We start from the raw sequence: 22737 nt of genomic DNA on the forward strand, positions 1-22737 counted from the left end.
CTGCTGCTGTTCAAAGAGCTGAGGGAAAAGCTCCATTTCCATTTCATTCCCAAGATGGCAGTCAATCAACATATACAAGCTTCACACTAGAATAGTTAGTTTTTTCAAGACACCTTCATGTTGTCTTCCACATGCTATATACTGTAAAGCAGGGGGCTCAAACTCAATTTACCTGGGGGCCGCAGGAGGCAAAGTCAGGATGAGGCTGGGCCGCATAAGGGATTTCACAAAAAATTGGCTTTCAAGGGATAATGCAAGGCACGGCGGGCGGGAGCTGCTGATTGCGGAAATGACGTTATGCCATCATAACAGTTATTATAGGAAGACGTTCTGTGTGCACAATTAGCTGCTAAGGAGGTTATGATAACGTCATTTCCGCAATCAGCAGCTCCCGCCCGCCGTGCCTAGCATTATCCCTTGAATCGCAATAAAAATCGTGATCCATTCATTGCTTTTGAGAAGGCGTTGGTGCGGGCCACAAAATATTGTACCGAGGGCCGCGAGTTTGAGACCCCTGCTGTAAAGGAGTGTATTCCATACATGTTTAGTTCCACAGTTATACAGTGCCTTGTAGATTTGACAGGACACTATGTTTACCTAGCCAGGCCTACACATGGCTGACTTGTCTGGTGAAGGGGTCTGCTGAAAGGAGTGGACACACTGGCACACTGGCAGCCCAACACAGATGGCTTTGATATTTCAGCAAGGAAGTTTAGATGGCATATTGGATACTGCACTTGTGAGAGCCACACATCAGCAGAAGTAGTGCCCAAATCCTGATAAAGAGCATGTTTGTTCCCATGACCGGATCCCTGTACAAGTTTGCTTCTCCACTTGCTAAAAAACACCAGGTAGCATTTCACCAGTCACTATGCCAGTAAACTTCCACCTGTGGTTCTTCAGCTGTTAAAGTGCTACAACTTGTACCAATGTACCACCCCCACCCCGACCTGAACAGCTGTAACCAACCTACAGATGGAGCACAGTGGAACTGAAGACGGTGTACTGAACACGGCTTGTGCATATCAGAACTAATGGAGCAGCCAAACATTAATGTGGGCACAAGAACTGGGATTTACCCGCAGTGCAAAGTCGCCCTTGCTGCATCACCTTTATTAGCATCTATATCATCTTAGTGAGTACAATAGGCCATTTATAAAACAATTTTCCTCTTCATTTTGCACTGTATGCTGGAGGGGAATTTTTCTGTAACAGATTTTCAGAATTCATTACCAGGGACACTCTGCCCCTGGGCCAGTGCTTTACGTAAATCTCAATGTACACTGTGCCCATGATAAATGCTTATAAAGCTTATCACAATCAACTGTGTCATTCCTTCCAGGTATGAAGTTAGAGCAGACAGACTGTAGTCTGTCCATGGGAACAATGAAATACTAAAATACTTCTGTGCAGTTGGTCCTGTACATGGGCAATGTTCTTTTGGGACAGATTAACATAATGGATGCTTTACATTTCAATACTGGTGGTGCCAGCATGGTCAGGGAAACACAGCCTGCCAGTTTGTCCACAGCTTGTCATAAAAGAAATGACTGGTGTGCGTTCCCTCATATCACTTCCTGCAAATAAAAAGTTCTATTTCCTTCCATGAAAATACCAGTTGTTGCACCAAAGCAAAAGATGAAATGTGCTTGTTTGGAGCCTTGACAGTTACTGTGAAGCCAATGTGAGACAAACGTGATCTTCGTGGTTCCTTATTAACGTATTTTGGTGAAGATGCTCCTTAGAAATTAGAAGTTTTGCTTGCAGATATGACATTACTTGCAGTGTCAAGAGTTCCAGGTTAATTGGACCCAACTGGCATCTAGAGACAGGAAATGGGCCTGTGACACGGAGCCATGGGTTTGTTTTCTGAATGAAGAATAAAGCAGCAACTTCTTCACTTACTCCTTTTGTTAGCACCTGTGCCTTCTGATCTCTAGCTTATAGATACATTGATGCAATAGTCTCCTAACATCACTTAGTCCTTGGGTAGTCCTTTGCAGGTGTTCCTGGAAATAAAGAAAGGGCAATATAAGCACTAATGAATAGTATATTTTTTGTATACGAATCACTTGTTAAAGGTTAATCTGGTCAGCAGATTTCTGCTTGATTTGGCCACCCACTGCCTGCTTTAAAGTATACTGCTCATTGGCAATCCTCATTCCAACAAAAATCTGGAGGATTTTTGGCCAGATACTGGTTAGGTGAGCCCTCCAATAGGGTCCAATACATGGGGCAATATGCTGCTGACTTGGAGGAGGTTGGTCTGTAGCTTTTATAGGCCCATTTAGGGCCATCTTTATTGTGCTATGAACATGCAGCAGGTGTATTATATGTGTCCAGTTTTAAATGTATCCTCGGGTAACTGTATCCCTTTATACTTGTAACATAAGGATATTATGAATGTTGTCTATTGATAGGGCTATAAAGGATATTATTTCATAGATTTGACAACCACTGTTGCTTAGCCAAGAATTTTCCACCTAGTCAATAAGCAACCCAAAGCCAAGATGACTGGGCAGATAGAAATGCATTACCAAAAAATGTAAGTTTGGCAAAGCCTTAGAGGCAGGGACTGTCACTGTGCTCAAGCTGTAGTACCCCTTGGCTGGCATAGTGAGCACTGCATAGAAAGTAATTCTATCTAGCCTACCGTATTTAATTATTATTGGTTTTTAAGGCATGCATTTTATGTATGGGGTGGACATGTGGCCTCTATGATTACTTGATATGCACTAAATAAATATTTGTCAGTGCCCTACTAGTGGAGTTATATTTGCGTCTCAGTCTATGCTATGCACCAGTATGGGTATTTCAGACACAGGAATACTATTTAATAATTTTAACTTTGGGGCTGATTTTTCCTTTTCATTTGTGTTTTTGTATGCTTTCAGAAAAAGCCATAGAGGGTAGCTGAGAGTGTCAGATATAATCGCTGCTAGGTGCTCTGCCATCTCACTTTGTCAGAAACTCCAATCAGAATTCCTTGCATGAGCTTTCAGCAACAATCCAAGTGACTACTTGACTGATAATGACTTACAGCACTGTGTTCGACTGCATTATACACTGATTCTCAGCTTCATTTTCTGAAGAGAAATTAATATTTTCATACTTGAGGAGCTATAGGAAAAATCTACATATCTCTGAGACTGAAGACACCCGTGAAAAGGAGACTGCAATATGGAATCTGATGCATAATTCAAAAATGATTATCATTATTATTCCCAATCCTTCTGCTTCCATTGCACTGGTGCCAATGGTGTCTTAGGGGCCCACTGGTTGTAGTATTTGAAGAGAGGAACAAGGAAGAGGCTAAGCTGGGAAACAGACAGGAAGGCAAATGAAGAGAAAAACAAAACAGAATGGCAGGCATCAGCATAAGTAAGGTTAACTGAAGGCAGGTACTTGTATAAAAGCACAGTCAGGCAAAGGCTGAGGGAAATTAGTAAAACCAGCAGACTTAATAGATAGGCAAGAAGGTTAACTGGCAAGGCAAGGAAATGTCCAAAGGTCAGAACAAGGGGGTTAACATGTACAAAATATACAGTCCAAGCAAAGGTTCAGGGCTGGCAACTTTCGGGCAGTCAGACAGGCAAGGATACCAGAATCAGATTATAATCAGTATTAATAGTAAGAGGAAGACCTACCACAGCCTGGCCTAACAAATTGGCTTAATCCTATTATTGACATCAGTGGCTTTTTTTTAAGTTTTTATTTTGATTTTTAAGGGGAGAAGGGTAACAAGGGAAACAACAACAAAACAGAGCATGGTGAACAATGAAATGTAGTAATAAGCATACATAGTCCACAATAATCAATTTAATGACTGCAGAGAGGCAATTCTACACCAGAAATTCGCTAACATCACTACTGTTGGTTTGAAGGGGAATATTAAACACCTCCAAGTGGCAACAACCACTTTTCTAATATACCTGGTTGTGTCTTAACAGTCTTGCACAGATTCTTCCCCGCACCATTCCCATACACTGGCATAACGCAGATCTCGCTTGTAGTTCCTGCTTCTATATCGTTCAGAATCACACTTTGAGTTTGGGGCCCCACAATGACTTCTGATGAAGAGCCTGCTTGCCTCTGGCACTTTATAAGGTAACCCTGCACTTCTCCTTCAGTAGTGCTCCATGTCGCTTTTACTTTGTCGGAACCAAGCTCTTCCAAACGTAGATACCGAATGTTGTCATCTTATGGAAATAAAAACTAGCATTATTATAGCTTCATTATAATAATAGAACCATAAAAATAATAATCATAGCTTATATGAAAAGCAGACATGTAATACTGGACAGAATATTTTGGAATTCTGCTTCTGGAGTCTAATTCAGAACTGGTGTTAAATACCTCTACCTGCAAGCTAGGGGTTTTAGTCTGTAGCTGCCCTCCAATTCCCAATGTATTAGGGTAATATTTCCATTACTCAATGGTACCACAGGGTAGGATTTTTAAGGCTTTTTTGGGTTGACGTTTCCCTTTAAAAAACAGTATTTGTTTAGGGCACCACACAACACCATATAAATCATTATTGACTATTCTGTTGTTGCTCCAAGAATATCTAGAACACAAATAAACCTGTATGCCTAGTAGGTAAGATAAATTTTAATATCTAGATCTATGATATATCGTAAGAATATCTTCTCTCAGCTCAAGTTCCATTCCCACTCATTCATTGCAGGTGAACTCCCACAGGCAAGTTATAAATAACTGATAAAAGCTGAAACACATTTCTTTTTATAGTTCAGTAGTAAACTGGGACTCGGAGCTAAATCACATGAAACATTATTGTTTAGAAGCCCAAAACACGGTATAGTAGTATTTCAAGTTAAAGTGGCTGACTGATAAATCATTCCCTTACCTAACTTATGTAATGCATTTGACCCCAAGCCATGGGTAATACCTGGTATCAGCCATAAAAAATTAATAAATGTAAAAAGGTTCCCCTTGCCACAGCAAATTATACCTTAAATATGCAAAAATGCATATATTGTATAATAATTTGCAATACTGTGGCAGTTATAAGAACTCATAACTAAATCTTATACAGTTATAGAATCCATTATCTGGAAACCCGTCATCCAGAAAGCTCCGGATTACAGGATAGTCATCTCCAAGAGACTTTATTTAAATCAAATAATTCACATTTTAAAATTATTATTTCCTTTTTCTCTTTAATAATAAAACAGTACCTTGTACTTGAGCCAGTCTAAGATATAAGTCATCCTCAGTGGATGCAAAACATTCCTATTGGATTTATTAAAGTTTAAATAATTTTTTTAGCAGTCTTCATGTATGGAGAAAGTATGGAAGGATCCCTTATCCAAAACACCCAAGGTCCCGAGCATTCTGGATAATAGGTCCCATACCTGTACCCTATCATAGACAAGAGAAGTATGCGGTCTCCATACCCTTTGCTTTGTGTTGCTCTAGGGTGGCACATACAGTGTTTGGAAACATATACATAAACCTGATAAAACGTTAACCAATTAGATCATTGATCTTTATTTGGTACCCGGTACCAATCATATCAAAGGGAAGAAGGGAGGAATTAGCGTCTACAGCACATATTGATGGCTACTGGCACTTGCCTATTATTGATACTCACTAAGGGAAATATTTTATAATACGCTTAATATGTGCAAATTGCTGCAAAAATATTGCAGTGTTACACAAATTTTTTTTGTAACAGTGATTTCTCAAGATTCAGAAAAAGAAGAATCCCAAAAAATGACAAACTACACACCTAAAACCTGATGTAATGCAAGTCAATAGGAAGTGTATTTTCAGCATCATCAGCAAACTGATGATTTATCGCCTTCCTTAAAAGTGAATGAAAAAACTGATTTCATGATTTTTCACCGTAGCCTAACATGTAGAAATGTACCTATTCAACGTGTTTTATTAATTTCCTAAAAAATGTCAGCAAGCCTGCTTTTGGGATTTTACTTCAAGTGTTGCATCTCGTAACAGTTACCATAAACCTTCAGTCTGAGTCCTTTGTGTCTGTAAGCCCTGTCTACTCTAACAGAAAGTTAAAATGATTTAAGAGGATATATTGGTTATTCAGTTTTGAACTGATAGTTGTATCCTATGTTCTATGTCACTAACACTCTCTATCTTGGGATAGGTGAATTGTGATTGGTCTGTGTGTCATAATCAGTGGTGATTCTCACTAGTTATAATGCTAAGCAGTCACTGATAATCCTCTATATATTGTAGCAGCGACTATTCCTAAAAAAGGTTGCTGGAACAAAACGCATACAAATCACCACATGTGACATCCTCCCATCAACAATTAATTCGGCTTTATTGATTCTGTAATTTGTTTGCTGCTATAATTTCTAACCAGTAAGATATATATATAGAAATATATACCTCTGTATACACCCCTGTGTGCATTTCACTTGCAAAGTTACACACACAAAGTCACATACACAAACATCATTCCTATCACTGCAGGAAGGATGAATCAATAATACTGCACTTTAATATATTCCTTGGAACTTTAGCCCTTATTTTACAGGATTATTCTGCTACATCCTTCTGCTGCAGGATGAAAAATGATCTATTCTCCAGAAGCAGCAGATAATGTTCTGCTATAAATGTATCATTCCTCTCTTTTCTTACTGAGTGTTCGGCAGACACACCAGTTGTACCAGTGCAGGGCAACAGTACATTACATTGTAATTACTTTTATACATTTTAATTTTTTTGGTGTTAATGTTCCTTTAAAAGCAAACATCTTATTAGTTGCTATGGGCTACTGCTACTAGGCAAATATTATGGATTTTATTATATATGAGGGCTGCAATATAGGGTATAAATCGAACAAAACAATTAGTGGTGTAATGTAATTTTTGACAGACCCTCCCCCCCCAAAAAAAAATTACAAACATTTACTTAACCATGTGTGCCTTATTGCCCCTAGCAGCACAAGATATTTTTCCCACTCCCTTACAGCCAACAGCAAGGGGAAGGGCAGGTTGACCACGCAACTGGCTCTCACTACTGTTTATGCCACTATACACAACTTCTTGATTTAGATGGGCACAAGCTGAAGGTCTTAAAGGATGACAAAACCTTGTTTGCCGTGGCAACTGCTGCCTGGCATTGCTTGCTACAGCCAAGTCTATTATCTAACAGGCTGGTGGCTGGTTGAATCAACTTGCTTTCATTTCAACTAAAAAGGGATAAGTATTCTTTACTAACTTTATCAAAACCATTGTGTTTTTTTACTGTTGGGTTTTATTTATTTTTTTTCATAAGTAATTGTTGTTTTTGGAGCTAATTTACAAAGTTTGTGGGATCCATAGGCTTACAGCAGGTTACATTCCCTTGTAATTACCCTCAGCTTGAGGAGGGTGGGGTTTGATTAGTTCACCTTTACAGACTGCATAAATAGAACCACAGGCAGTCCAGTGAGCTGCTTACTAACAGGCTGGTGGCTGGTTGAATCAACTTGCTTTCATTTCAACTAAAAAGGGATAAGTATTCTTTACTAACTTTATCAAAACCATTGTGTTTTTTTACTGTTGGGTTTTATTTATTTTTTTTCATAAGTAATTGTTGTTTTTGGAGCTAATTTACAAAGTTTGTGGGATCCATAGGCTTACAGCAGGTTACATTCCCTTGTAATTACCCTCAGCTTGAGGAGGGTGGGGTTTGATTAGTTCACCTTTACAGACTGCATAAATAGAACCACAGGCAGTCCAGTGAGCTGCTTACTAACAGGCTGGTGGCTGGTTGAATCAACTTGCTTTCATTTCAACTAAAAAGGGATAAGTATTCTTTACTAACTTTATCAAAACCATTGTGTTTTTTTACTGTTGGGTTTTATTTATTTTTTTCATAAGTAATTGTTGTTTTTGGAGCTAATTTACAAAGTTTGTGGGATCCATAGGCTTACAGCAGGTTACATTCCCTTGTAATTACCCTCAGCTTGAGGAGGGTGGGGTTTGATTAGTTCACCTTTACAGACTGCATAAATAGAACCATAGGCACTCCAGTGGAGCTTGCTCTGGTGGTAGGTGCTCTGTAAGTGATTGCTCTTTAAGTGGGACTCTGTAAGTGGAGTTATAAACTCAGGAGTTAAACACTAAGGGAGTTAAAAATAAGGTAAAACAAGGTATTTACTACAAGTCCTTACACCTATTTTTGTTTAACTGTTCTTGTAACTGGGAGAATGAGTGGTAGCAACATTGAAGGTCTGACACAGTGCACAGCCTGCCACATGTATGCAGTTGTGGAACAACAGTTCCAAAGTGCATACCTCTGTTGTGGATGTGAGCGAATTGCCACTTTAGAGGCTCGCGTTAGAGTCCTAGAGGAACACGTCGCAACACTGCGTTCAATCAACAATCTTGAGAGGGGTCTCTTGTTAACTGAACAAGAACTAGTGGGGTCAGATAGTAGGGGGGGAGGGGAGCAGCAAAAGGATGATAGGGCAGTAAGCTGGGTGACAGTTAGAAAATCTAGTGTGGGGAAAAGGAAAAGGGAGGCTGCTCCAGGGTTTGCGCATCCCAACAGATTTGCCAGATTGTGTGAAGAAGATGGGAGTGTGAACTCTGGATTGGCGGTTCTAGGTGAGGCTGATCTCTCTAACAGCCGGGAGACCAGTTTCACTAGTAGTGGTGGGGAGGAGAGCAGAGCTAGGCCTAAACAGATGGTGGTTATAGGGGATTCGATCATTAGGAAAGTGGACAGGGTAATCTGTCAAGCGGATCGCTTCAACCGGACAGTTTGCTGTCTTCCTGGTGCCAGGGTTCGGCATGTGGTTGATCGGGTTGACACATTATTGGGAGGGGCTGGGCAAGACCCGGCTGTCTTGGTACATATCGGTACTAACGACAAAATGAACGGTAGGTGGGGGACTTTAAAGAGTGAGTTCAGGGATCTAGGCTCTAAGATTAGGCAAAGGTCCTCCAATGTCATTTTTTCGGAAATTTTGCCGGTGCCGCGTGCAAGTTTAGGGAGACAGCGGGAGCTTAGGGAGCTAAATGCGTGGCTAAAGTCTTGGTGTAGGAAGGAAGGGTTTGGGTTCCTAGAGCACTGGGCTGACTTTTCCTTGGGGTACAATCTATACAGCCCTGACGGATTGCACCTCAATGGAAGGGGGTCTGCTGTGCTAGGGGAGAGAATGGTTAAGAGGTTGGAGGAGTGTTTAAACTAGACAAGGGGGGGGTGGGTGAGCTAGAATTCCATGGGAAAATTAGTGTAGACGGGGTAGGGGGACTAGCAAAGGGTTGTGGGGGAGGAGTGAGGGGGGCATATAGTTTATCAGATAAGGAGCTTCCGTTACAAGGAAAGCAGTCTCATAATTGCCTTAGCTCTAATTCTCCCTTAGCTAATGTAAACATCAGAGGGAGAAGTAATAATCTCCGCTGCATGCTGGCTAATGCGCGTAGCTTGTCGGGTAAATTAGGGGAGCTGCAAGCTATTGCATGTATTGAAAATTATGATTTAATAGGTATCACTGAGACCTGGTGGGATGATAAATGCGACTGGGCTGTGAATTTAAATGGGTATACACTTTTTAGGAGGGACAGAGAGATTAAAAAGGGTGGAGGGGTTTGTCTTTACGTAAAGTCAGACTTAAAGCCATGTAATAAAGACATTACCAATGAAAACGTCGAATCTCTTTGGGTAGAAATTTCAGTAGGGCTGAAGGTCACAAAGAAAATGATCATTGGTGTATGTTATAAACCACCCCGTATAGATGAGGGGGATGAGGCCCAGCTATTGTTGCAAATGGAGGAGGCTTCAAAACTGGGTCAAGTTGTTGTTATGGGGGACTTTAATTATCCGGACATTGACTGGAGTAATGGGGTGGCTAAGTCAGAAAAAGCTAGTAGGTTTGTAAATATGCTAAATGACAACTTTTTATTTCAGGCAGTTCAAGAACCCACTAGGAATGACGCTATTTTGGACCTGGTGATTTCTAATAATAATGAACTTATCTCTAACATTTGTGTGGGTGAGCATTTGGGGAACAGTGATCACAACATGGTCTCCTTTGAGATAATGCTGCAGAGACAGCGCTATAAGGGAGTAACTAAAACACTCAATTTTAGACGTGCAGACTTTGCCAGTATAAGGGCATCTCTGCAATGTGTCAACTGGGAAAGGCTTTTCATGGGGTTAGACACAGAAGGAAAATGGAACATCTTTAAAACATTGCTTTGTAGGTATACGCAACAGTATATCCCCCTAGTAAGCAAGGAGAGGCATCGCAAAGCAAAACCTTTATGGCTGAATAAAAGTGTTATTGTCGAGGTTGGTAAGAAAAAACGTGCTTTTAGGGCATTCAAGTTAGCTGGGACAGCAGAAACTTTCATCAGGTACAAGGAAGCAAATAAAGCATGCAAAAAAGCTATCAGGCAAGCTAAAATAGAGATGGAAAGGGATATTGCTGCTAGGAGTAAAAAGAATCCAAAATTATTTTTTAATTATGTGAATAGTAAAAAAATGAAGCAAGAAGGGGTGGGAACTTTATTATCACGGGGGGGTACGTTGGTTGATGAAAACGGGGAAAAAGCTGAAATTTTGAACTCTTATTTTTCATCTGTCTATACATCTGAGGAGCCAGATAATGAAGGCTTCCCTTGTAATATGCCCAGTTCTAGTAATTTAGCTACTGACGCATGGGTCACTCGGGAGGAAATTCAAAAGAGACTTGAACATGTAAAGGTAAACAAAGGTCCAGGGCCGGATGGGATTCATCCCAGGGTATTAAATGAGCTGAGCGCTGTGATTGCCAAACCTCTTCACTTAATTTTTCAGGATTCATTGAGGTCTGGCATGGTGCCAAGAGACTGGCGGATTGCTAATGTGGTGCCGTTATTTAAAAAGGGATCCCGTTCTCAGCCTGAAAACTATAGGCCTGTTAGTCTGACATCAGTAGTAGGAAAACTTTTGGAAGGGGTAATAAGGGATAGGGTACTTGAATACATTGCAGTTCACAATACTATTAGTTTGTGCCAGCATGGTTTTATGCGTAACAGATCTTGCCAGACTAATTTAGTTGCCTTTTATGAGGAGGTGAGTAGGAACCTTGATGCTGGAATGGCAGTTGATGTCATCTACTTGGACTTTGCTAAAGCGTTTGATACAGTACCTCACAGAAGGTTAATGATCAAATTAAGGAATATTGGCCTAGAACATAATATTTGTAATTGGATAGAGAACTGGCTGAAGGATAGAGTACAAAGAGTGGTTGTAAATGGAACATTTTCTAATTGGACCAGTGTGGTTAGTGGAGTACCGCAGGGGTCAGTCCTTGGGCCTTTGCTGTTTAACTTGTTTATTAATGACCTGGAGGTGGGCATAGACAGTATTGTTTCTATTTTTGCTGATGACACTAAATTGTGCAAAACTATAAGTTCCATGCAGGATGCTGCCGCTTTGCAGAGCGATTTGACAAAATTAGATAACTGGGCAGCAAACTGGAAAATGAGGTTCAATGTTGATAAGTGCAAAGTTATGCACTTTGGTAGAAATAATATAAACGCAAACTATCTACTGAATGGTAGTGTGTTGGGGGTTTCCTTAATGGAGAAGGATCTAGGGGTTTTTGTTGATAACAAGTTGTCTAATTCCAGGCAGTGTCATTCTGTGGCTACTAAAGCAAATAAAGTGCTGTCTTGTATAAAAAAGGGCATTGACTCAAGGGATGAGAACATAATTTTGCCCCTTTATAGGTCCCTGGTAAGGCCTCACCTTGAGTATGCAGTGCAGTTTTGGGCTCCAGTCCTTAAGAAGGATATTAATGAGCTGGAGAGAGTGCAGAGACGTGCAACTAAACTGGTTAAGGGGATGGAAGATTTAAACTATGAGGTTAGACTGTCGAGGTTGGGGTTGTTTTCTCTGGAAAAGAGGCGCTTGCGAGGGGACATGATTACTCTGTACAAGTACATTAGAGGGGATTATAGGCAGTTGGGGGATGTTCTTTTTTCCCATAAAAACAATCAACGCACCAGAGGTCACCCCTTTAGATTAGAGGAACGGAGCTTCCATTTGAAGCAGCGTAGGTGGTTTTTCACGGTGAGGGCAGTGAGGTTATGGAATGCCCTTCCTAGTGATGTGGTAATGGCAGATTCTGTTAATGCCTTTAAGAGGGGCCTGGATGAGTTCTTGATCAATCAGAATATCCAAGGCTATTGTGATACTAATATCTACAGTTAGTACTAGTGGTTGTATTTATAGTTTATGTATGTGAGTATAGATTGGTAGGTGTGGGTTAGGTGTGCTGGGTTTACTTGGATGGGTTGAACTTGATGGACACAGGTCTTTTTTCAACCCTATGTAACTATGTAACTATGTAACTAAGTACCTCTAGGTCCTTCTCCTTGGTGGATTTGCTTAATGCAGTTCCTTTAAGAGTATAAATGGCTTCTATATCTTTACATCTCAGGTGCATTATTTAACATTTATGAACATTAAATCTCATCCAGATTTGGATTGGATCCGTGTGCCCAGATCCTGTTGCAAGCATGCCCATCTCAGATGGAATTAACTGGCCTGTATAGATTATAAGCAAGATTACTTACAATGCCCACCCTGTTGCTCCCCTTTAATGTTTTATACAGTCATATTTCCATTTTATGCCATGACTTTACTAATACTAAGTTCCAAATCCCCATAGAAGATGTAGGTTATGCATTAAAAAAGTCATGGGAATACATAGCGAACACCTGACAACACTGGCAGCCTTTATATATGGGAAAGCTTGGCTTTGTGCAACCACCCACCAACACTTCCATATACTGGAAGAACTTGTGCACAATAAAATACTGCTTAGCTATTTTCAACCAAACATTATAATATTAAAAGAACTGAAAAAAACACCCATGGGAGGAACAGGTCAATATCAGTAATATTTTTAATATGGTTGCCAATCCCACACAATGTGGAACTAAATAACAAGTATTCATTAGTTACCCTTTCTATCATGTAGTAGCTCTTATCAGGCAGAACAAATATATTGTTTTTTCCATGGAGTTCTATAAAAACTTACTTTCTTCTGTGCAAGCGATGGCTGATAATGCCTTCTCCCCTCCAGATTTGTACAAGGCAGCCACTGTGACCAAGTAAGTGGTATTGGATTGGAGGTTTTCTAGAACGGTACTATTCTGGCTGCTGTCTACATCCACTGTCTGAACAATGTTGCTCGGAAGAGGACCATACTGGATTTCATATCCAGCCACACTGTCAAGGGTTGGCCCCCAACTTACACGGAAACTGTGAGTGCTGGGTTCAGATATTAATATCCGAGTTGGACTGATCATCTCTGCAAGGAAAATAAAGAGCATAATAGATTAACATAGTAATAGTCATCCCAATGTAATTAATTCCTGCACTGAAAGACCAAGGGGCAAATGTGAGTTTAGAGCTTAATACACAACATAAATACTCACCCACGTTCTATTCATTCCGATGGGATTTTTAGAAGGACATTTATCAATAGGTGAAGGTTAGAACTCATCATTTGATAAAAACACTTCTAAAAATCCCATAGGAATGAATAGAATGTGGGTGAGTCTTTATGTATTAAGTCCTAAACTCACATTTTGATAAATCTGCCCTCAAGTTCTTTGTCCTGTTGAAGGCCTGTTATTGGCTTCTAATGTGGTCACTATCTCAACACCCATTCTAGTAAGACAGTGTTGATAGGTTGTATTTAAGTACCAATCATTTATTCTTATATTTGTCTAGGAAATTTTTAGACCACAGAATCAAAAAGAGTAGAACAGAAAGAAATAAAAGTTATTAAATATTAAAACAAAGAATATAGTTGAGTTATTTATTCATAATAAATATTCATCTTACCTGGCAGAGTGGAGACCTGGATAGTCTGAGGTTGAATATATTGAAGATTAGATTCAGGGAGCAGTGTCACCCGATAGGCAGTATCTGGGGTTAAGTTTTGAAGCGTAAAACTAGTCTGATCTCCCGACAAGGTTCTGCTGAACTTCCTCTCTGGGTCAGACACAAGTTCATACTCCAACAGGTAATAGCCGGTCTCTTTGGACAAGAGCCTTGGCCATGTTAGTCGAAAGCTTGTGGTTGTTATATCCTGAGCATGCAGTCGCCTTGCTCGTATCAGTTCTGTGAAAGGAGAGAGATATCAAATAAAACACATAACACTAAACGGCTAAACTCCACCGGAGATTTTGTTGTATGGTGTCACATTGGCAAAACACATGCTATAAGTTGGATGTAGTTGCATGTGTCAAAATATAATGGGACTGATATAAAAATGGCATATAAAACTGCATGAAAGATTTGCCATCTGACACAACACAATTGTCAGAAGGTTTAGCCCTAAATTGGATACCTAGAGGAACATACATTGTTGCTTAACTAATACCTGCAAAGGGTAACATAGATGTTCCTAGGCTTGTTCTCAAGAAAGAGGAATGACAAACAGTTCAATCAAGAATAAACAAAAATAGTTTGATATAGTCAAGTAATTATACCTATATCTGTATTTTAACTTTAGGAAGAACAATAGCTTAATATATTTAATATCTTTTATGCAGGAGAGCGGTAAGAAAGAACTACTGTATTACCTAAATATAAACTCTAGATGGCAGCATTGCATTTGTTTGGAATTCAGATGGGACTACTTTACTGAGCGGCATTTTAATGATGGGACCCATTATTTGAAAAGAGTATTTGAATAAAATATTGCAGTGTTCAGTTTGTATATTTTAATTCTACTTATTTTAGTTTAGAACATTCTGTTCTCTGCATATTAATTGCTGTTCTACTGTTATTCTGTTGTCTTCCCTTCCCTGTCTTTTTAGATGTATTGTCTTCCACTTCTGGTTTTTACCTTGTTTTTTTTTTTTATTTTTTACATTGTCTTTCTCTCCTGTTCTGCCACTTCATCTTCTTTCTGTTCAATCCTTCCCCACACCCTGCCTGCCTATGGAAATACCTACGGTGAAACTAGCTCACTGTATTCATTTCAGTTCAGTATTCATTTTCCATTAAAAAGGCAGTTCACCAGAATTTAGGATGATGACAATGAAAATATACAATTTCCTTCTGGTCTTTGTTTTTTTATTTTTGTTTTCTACTATTTCCCATTCAATTATGCCTTTAACCTGAACTTTATCCTGGCAACCAGAGAGCAGATTTAGTATTACTTGAAAAGTTAATAACATGGAAAGTTAAACCACAGTGTCTTGTTACAGAGGCCACTGGATAAATACAGCATTTTGAAACTGGCAGCTTCGAAACTAAAAATGGCAAAACCAGTGTATTAACAGGTGGTGCTGTTCGTTTAAAGGTAATGAATTATGCTTTAACAGAGGCAAACAGTACAATAATTTCGTTTAGATGCACAATATTTCATATAGATCCAGTATCCCACGCCAACCAATTAGATGCTTGCTTTTAAACAGGCAACCAGAAAATATTACCTTCAGGTTGCTATGATAAACTAAAGAAAACATTCTGCAAAATCATTTGGCCACTGAGGGGCACTGTTGAAGTCTATGGATGATATTTTATTATACATTGGCAAGTTAAAAAGAATGGCAGCTCTAGTTGCATAGAAATATACAGGTAACTAAAGCTCACTGTGCAGAATAGGTTTTAAAAGGGTTTACCATCTTTTAGCATGATTTAGAAAGACATAATATGCAATTGGTCTTCATTTTTTTATTATTTGTAGTTTTTAGTTATTTCACTTTTAGTTCAGCAGCGCTTCAGTTTGGAGTTTCAGCAGCTATGTGGTTGCTAGCAACCAAGTTGCTTTAGCAATCAGGGAGTGGCTTGAATGAGAGACTGATATATGAACAGGGGATGAGCTAAGCTGAAAAATAAGGTAAAAAAGTATCAATAACAATAAAAATGGTAGCCTCGCAATAGTTTTTTGATGCCGGTTCACTGACCCCCATTTGAAAGCTAGAAAGAGTCAGAAGGCAAATAATAAAAAAAAGCTATAATTAATGAATAATGAAGACTAATTGAAAACATGCTAAGAATTGGCCATTCTATAACATAGGTGAACCACCCCTTTAATAGCAGCCAGTCACTTGTGAAGCACAGGAAAACCCAGGACTTTTGAATTTACTATTTTTCCTTTCAGATCTCTTTTAATTCATATTGTGAGGAAAATATACCTTAGTATATAGGCACAAGGCACTGCGGTAACCTAACAAGAATTCTTGGGAAAGCTCTGTCCTTTTATTCCCGTAAGCCCAGATTCCAACCACGATAAGGGTATCTTGCTAAGGGTGATGGCAGACCGAATGGCAGATTGCATTCCTTGGCATTAGAAGCTCTCTGAATGAACAACTGGCCCCTTTATTTGTAATAGACTTCATGTAAATGCCCCTGTGCCGGCAGAGGAGATAAAAAGCTTTGATGCCAGTGCCACTAGACCTACTAATTTGAGTCTTGTTACAGAAATTCAGTATCATGTCTGTCGGAGCACTGGCGTGCAGAACTAAATGCCCACATTCATTGCAACCCTCAATTGGACCCAAAAGAGCGCTGGTTCCCACAGCTATCCCCTAGTGGTGTAATGTAACAGGCCATTAGAGCATGACTTTCAGATTCTGACTGGGGTGTATCGCATCTCAGTGACTCAGGAGCACATTTATGTTTGCAATGTCACAGCTATGTGCTTATCAGCTAGTACTATAAAAACAGAAGCTATATCCAGCAAGGAGCAGCTTGTGTTACTGAGTAACAGAATTCTAAATATAAAATGTAATCTTACATCATTGTGTCATACCTAGAACCCAAAGCACATCCAAGCTATAATTACCTTGCACAAAGCTATGTATACAAACTGTGGCTCTGGAAAACCCAAGAAAGCTTTAGTATATGGATAGGGATCATCCCAACTCCCAACATTCCTCTATCAAATGACAAAGCGGAGGATTGTGGGACTATATGGTCTCGCCGCATACTTACAATCTGACCTTACTAACATACCTTCAATATGGACAATAATGGCCATTCTATCTGGCAATATCTTGTTCCCAGAAATAATGAATTATGCCTATATACAGGGGCTGATTTTTGAAATATCAACCCAAGGAATTCTGAAAGATTCCCTGCAGTTCAATAATTTTCCCATTTAACTAAAATATTTCTTGCTACACATTTTCCTAACAGTCAAGAACATTTTATCCAATGGAAACATTAGATTCAATACCTGTGTCTGTTTGTCAAAATGACTTTGACTGCTTTGAGTTTTTCTGTGGAGAGATGGAGGTTAGTGCTGCTTAGCAGCAGCCATGCATCCTGACTCCTTGACTTTCATGCAGAGAGAAAGAATTCAGGCAATAATTTTCCCCACTGGAAAATAAATTTTTCTTTCCTTATTCCAACCCACATACAGGCTTTGTAGACTGTGAGTGTATGCAGTTCGACTGATCATAGGGTAACCAGATCACTTGAATTCAGGGTCTAAAATATCCAGATCACTGCCCTACAACATGTATTTAGTAGATATGTCCCTGAATTTTCAAGTGATCTGGTCATTCTACCTGATCATCTATTAGTATGTGAGTTTATTCTGCTCCCCAGTTTAAATAAACAGTCCCCCTTTACCCATTATAAAGGCATTAAAACCCCAGGTGTCAATATATATTGCCTACCCTGCCTCTATTCCTAAGGCACTTCATAGATTTTTTTACTTTACTTTTTTCCTCCCTCCTCACCATATTATTGAGCAGCCAGTATCTGGGCATGGGTATCACCATTCTTGTACATAAACAAGATTTTGGCAAAAGATTTTCTTACTAATAAAATGGTACCCCCTACATGGCAGAAGGTGAAGAACCATTTACCATGCTAAACAGAAAACAGCAGATTATACTGAGATTATATTGAACATTAGGACATATCCATGCTTGATATAAATAGGGCTTCTTCTAGGTGGAGAAGCTACTAACGTACCAATGATAGAGTCTCGCAGCTCCTTGGTAATGATATGAAGGTCATCTACATCTACAAAGTGAAGATGAGTGTCAGAAGGTGTGCTGGCTGCTGCTGACAGCTCCAAATAGTTCCCTCTGCCGGTGCTTACAATAAATACCGTAACGCCCATGTCCTTCAAAAGCTGCATAGGCTGAGAAATGTCATCAGTGGACAAGCCATCTGTTACCCACACCATGACCTTTGGAACCTCTGCCCTAGACCCACTCCTCTCATCAAAGAGGTTCTCCTTTATGTAAGAAAGAGCTTTGCCTGTATTTGTATCTCCCATACGTTGCTTGATATTCTGTATGGCCCTTTGGATCTCCTGGCTAGAACCATACTGGTTGAATGGGAATTCCAGAACAGGGTTGGTGCTGATATGCACAATGCTGGCTTGTACATCTTGTGGGCCAAAGGTAAATGGTCGCAGGAGGTTACCAATAAACTCTCTGACCTTGGCAAACTCATAATACGAGACACTTCCTGAACTGTCTAAGAGGAAGATAAGGTCGCCCTCGGAGTCAGGAACAAATCCGGCAAGGTCTAAAATTCAAAAAGAAAACAAAGCAAATTACAGTAACTGGAAAACTAATAGCAACAGCAACAGTAGCATCTATTTAGCATATGGTTCAGTGAGGCAGACCAGTAAAATTCCATTGCTGGGGATATGAAAGTATGTTATGCCATTTTAATGCCCATAATTTTCTGTTTGGTTATACTGTTTCACCACAAGTTATAAAAATGCGTCACCTTGGCATCTTATGGTGTTATTGGACACAGTAGACTGGAAACATCATTCTAGCCTAATCTTTGTTAGGTCCATGACACCCATCTCATTTAATTTAATTGCAAAAACTTCAAACATACTGGAGTGTTTTTAAGTAGGTGACTTATAGTTCCTGAATGTAGAGTTACTTGGGGAGTTTTGATCAAAGCCACAGCATGTACAGTGGTCCTTAGATACAGGCTGTTGAGTTCAACTCAGAGCCATCCATTGAAACCACTGTCTGAATGAACACAAGGGACTAATGGTTGGAAAACACCAATACTAATCATTACATGGCTACCTATTAACTTTTATATTTGATTTCTGTGCTGGAATGAATCATTCCATTGCAGAAAAGACATGGTTATATCCAGAATAATTGTTATTGTTAAAGATAATCTTGATTATGACTCAGTAAACATTCCTGATGATTGTAAATCTCTAGTCTTATAACTTAATTAGAAAGTCTGAATTTCTTCCTGAGTATGCCAGAAAATGGAAAACATTTTTGCACCAAATAGGAAAGCTGTAGAACAAAACAATCAATGGAATTACTGGATTTTTTCCAGCTGCTCTATACTTGAGGGCTCATATGTCCACAAGTGTAGTTGGCAGCTTGCATTTTACCGCAAAGTGAGTTGCACATAAAATGACGTTCATTAAAAGTACGTCCCTATAGCTGTGCTTGGTGCCTCTCAGTCCCTCCTGCCTTCCGATTCAAATTGTGTGCTGCTGTAACTATTGGCACAGGGAAACCTTGGAGGTACCCCCATCTCCAGACCGGCCAGTAACTCCAGGGTTCCCTCAGCACCCTGTGTCAGTAGGGGCCGAACTCTTGCACTGAAAAAATAGAACGCACACGTAACCCCAGACAAACATTCTGTGCAATTTTGCCCAATTTGTGATAATGCACACATGCAGTTTGTGGCCATTTTGGCAAATCAGACACAACTGCAGTAAACGCAGGGCAACTGCATCAAGAAAATGGCGTTTGCATCTATAATGATGCTGAAATTATGGAGGGAAATGGTACACTGTGGAAAGAAAACATGGCAGTTGTACTGAAAATTGTGCTTTAGTCACTGCACTTGCAGATATAGATAATCTTTTGGTTTGTTTTGCATGTATGTGAGTACAGGAAAGAAATGCACTCCACTGACCCATCAGAACCTTTTCCCCTTAACTACAGTACATTAGCTAGATTGAATGCGCTTAGCGGAAACCTTGCTTTTTTTTCTAGTTTTCAAAAAAATAGCGGTTTTTCCACTGCTGATATAATGAATCTGAAACAAGAGCCCCCTGCCATACATTTGGCACAAATGGCTACAGTCCCAAGAAAAGCATAGTCTTACAATGTTGCTAATACTACACTATACTAAAGTATTTGCCATGTAGAGACCCACAAATTGAATGTAGTGCAGTGCATACAATTTTTTACGGCTGACACTTCAGTTCCTGCAAGAACAACAAACTGCCTGCATTTAATGTGTACAATAACAGTTAGTTGACCCTAAAAAAATATAATATTAAAAAACATATATGTGAAAGTATATTGTTTACAAACTTCATAATAAAACTAGAGTAAATCAGTTTTAATGGATGACACTTCAAGTTACTGTGTATAGGGTTGCAACCTGGCTGGTATTTTACCAGCCTAGACAGTAATAATGATACTTGTTTTCAATGTTATTAATAGAGATGATAGATGACATATACATACAATATATCATATGATATAGGAAGGACAGTAGTTTTCCAAGAAAATGTAGCAACCATAAATGTCTATTTAACCTGATACTTCACCTTTAAAGTAAAATATATGCTTCTTAATATAGGATTATGGTTACCCTACGCACATAAATTCCCCATTACACATTTCAATTGGGTGCATGCTGCAGACAGCACTAGTTTCTTTGCAGCCATGCACAATGCACCTTTTTTGTATATATGCAGGTGTAAAGGGTTAATGTGAAAACCCTAGAAAGGGTTTGTTTTATACATGTTTTCCCTTAAATAAACCTTACATATTATATGAGGTATATGACAAATATGCTATTCAAAATTATGGGGTATGGGAACAAAAAGTGTCCACAAAATGTGAAAAAATATGGACTAGAAGTAGAATGTTGTGGAAGCCGTTTTTTTTTTAAAAAAAATTGCCCCATATAAGTAGCCCATGTATTCTCTCATGCTTAATGTCCATGGGGTTGTCCCCCTGGCTGGTAGCTAACTCACCCATACTTGTACTTAGTGCTACTAATAGAGAAGATAAATATTATAGGGAGGTTAACATTTTTTCCAGAAAGCTCAGTCGCTTTCTGTCTATTTAACCTTGTTTTGATGTAGATTCCTTTACAGCTAAAAAAGTTCTAGCATATTGGATGCTGAATTCCAGTTCATTAAGCTTCAATCAATTGTAGCACATTTTGTCATTGAAAAACATAAAAGATGGAACAGACACTCGGTTCGTAAGTCCAATCTGACAGCATCTTTTTGCACACAGGGGCCGCCACTGATGTGAAAAAGGAAAAAAACCCATAACCCATAAAAACAGCAGCTCATAGCCAATATGCACTTAATAAACTGAATGTGATGAAACATCAATAATAACACCTGCTCTGCTTTTATAAGATACAGACGTGCCACAGAGATGCCTGAAGCTTTAGGAAATATAATTTTTCTCCTGCCTTCCTGTGTGTTGCCTTGCAAGCAATAAACTAGCCCAATTTCCTGAATTTCACACAGATAATTACTGGTGTCATGGTAAAATCAAGCAAAACCTACCCCCTTAATGGCTTATGAAAATGAAAAGTTTTTTTTTAGTTGCATGTCAAATGAAATATTCCATAGCAGGGTAACCAGTCACACTTTAGCCAACTCCGCTTGGACTTTTATCGCAAGTGGAAAACCACCAGTATAGCACAACAGTGTTGGATTTATATATACCAGGGAAACCCTGGAGCTACTGCCACCTCCTAACTAGGTGGTAGCTACAGGGTTTCCTTTGTGCACAGCTTAAGTACTCACAACACACAGTGGAACTGTACAAAGGAAGTGCCCCCCTTGCGACTGCGATATTGCTGGAATTCTGGGATAACACTTTGTATTGTGGGAAAAAGTGGTGATTGCACTCAAAACTGCACTTTGCTTACTGCACAGTTGAAAAGGCTGCTACTGCCTTCTGCTTGGTGTCCTCCTTTTTTGTCGTAAAAAAGTATGCATTTTTGTATTGTACCAAAATTTGTGGGTGCTGAAGGCTCTAAAGCTTTCAGACCCAAATCATGAATAGATATTTTTACATTACAAGGCAAGCTCTCTGCCCTTGATCCCTTACACCACAGTGAAGTGACAAGTGGGGTTTTGAGGAGAGGAGGGGGCAAGGCAGTGACATGTGTGAGGTACATTATATGCACCCCCACCCTTGTCACCATAATGCATCATATTCATATTGCTTTTTCAGGCAGCTTCAGTTACAGAGAGCCCAACTAGGGGTAGGCAGGTATGTGCCTAGTGCTCCCTCTGTTGCATCCTTGGTGCCTCTTCTGCCTATGGCCCTAACTAAATGGCAAAGGTTTGTTAATGCAACATGCCTGACATCTAGGAACACACTCTAATATATTTAGGGCTTCTGCATCAGATAAATAATTTTATGTGTAATGGGTTGAATGGCTATGGCACAGGTGCCGGGTGGAAGTCAAAATGGCCCAGTCTGCTTGTCACTGCTTCTGACAAGAATGATTGAAAAAACACCATACTGAAAGCACATGGAGGAGTCACAATCCTTGGTGCCACGTTGCTCAATCGTTTATGTGCCAAGGTCTGTCTGTACCACTCTGTGTGTGTCCTACACAGGGTTCAATTTTCACAGCCCATCCTGCTGTCAGATTCCAGTTTATCTGTCCAATCTAAAATAATATATGCCAATACACCTTGCCTATGTGTAAGGGATAAAGCAGGATCTCTTCACTCCCTGCAGATCCAATAATTTAGGCTGTCAAACCAAACAATCCAAATCACAGTTT

General features: G+C 39.5%; 1 protein-coding gene across 1 annotated transcript in view; it reads right to left on the minus strand.

The window, feature by feature from the left end:
* Positions 1 to 1098: 1098 nt before the first annotated feature.
* vwa1 (von Willebrand factor A domain containing 1) overlaps positions 1099 to 22737 on the minus strand; it is a 46985-nt gene continuing 25346 nt past the window's right edge. Inside the window, exons 2-6 of the mRNA XM_002938850.4 lie at positions 17929 to 18492; positions 13834 to 14112; positions 13022 to 13294; positions 3933 to 4199; positions 1099 to 2009 (exon numbers count right to left, since the gene is read on the minus strand). Of these exons, the coding sequence (XP_002938896.1) occupies positions 1975 to 2009; positions 3933 to 4199; positions 13022 to 13294; positions 13834 to 14112; positions 17929 to 18492 (1418 nt within the window). The 3' untranslated portion in view covers positions 1099 to 1974. The remainder of the gene's footprint in view (positions 2010 to 3932; positions 4200 to 13021; positions 13295 to 13833; positions 14113 to 17928; positions 18493 to 22737) is intronic.

This window comes from Xenopus tropicalis, chromosome 7, assembly GCF_000004195.4.
Source record: "Xenopus tropicalis strain Nigerian chromosome 7, UCB_Xtro_10.0, whole genome shotgun sequence".
NCBI classification, from domain to species: Eukaryota; Metazoa; Chordata; class Amphibia; order Anura; family Pipidae; genus Xenopus; species Xenopus tropicalis.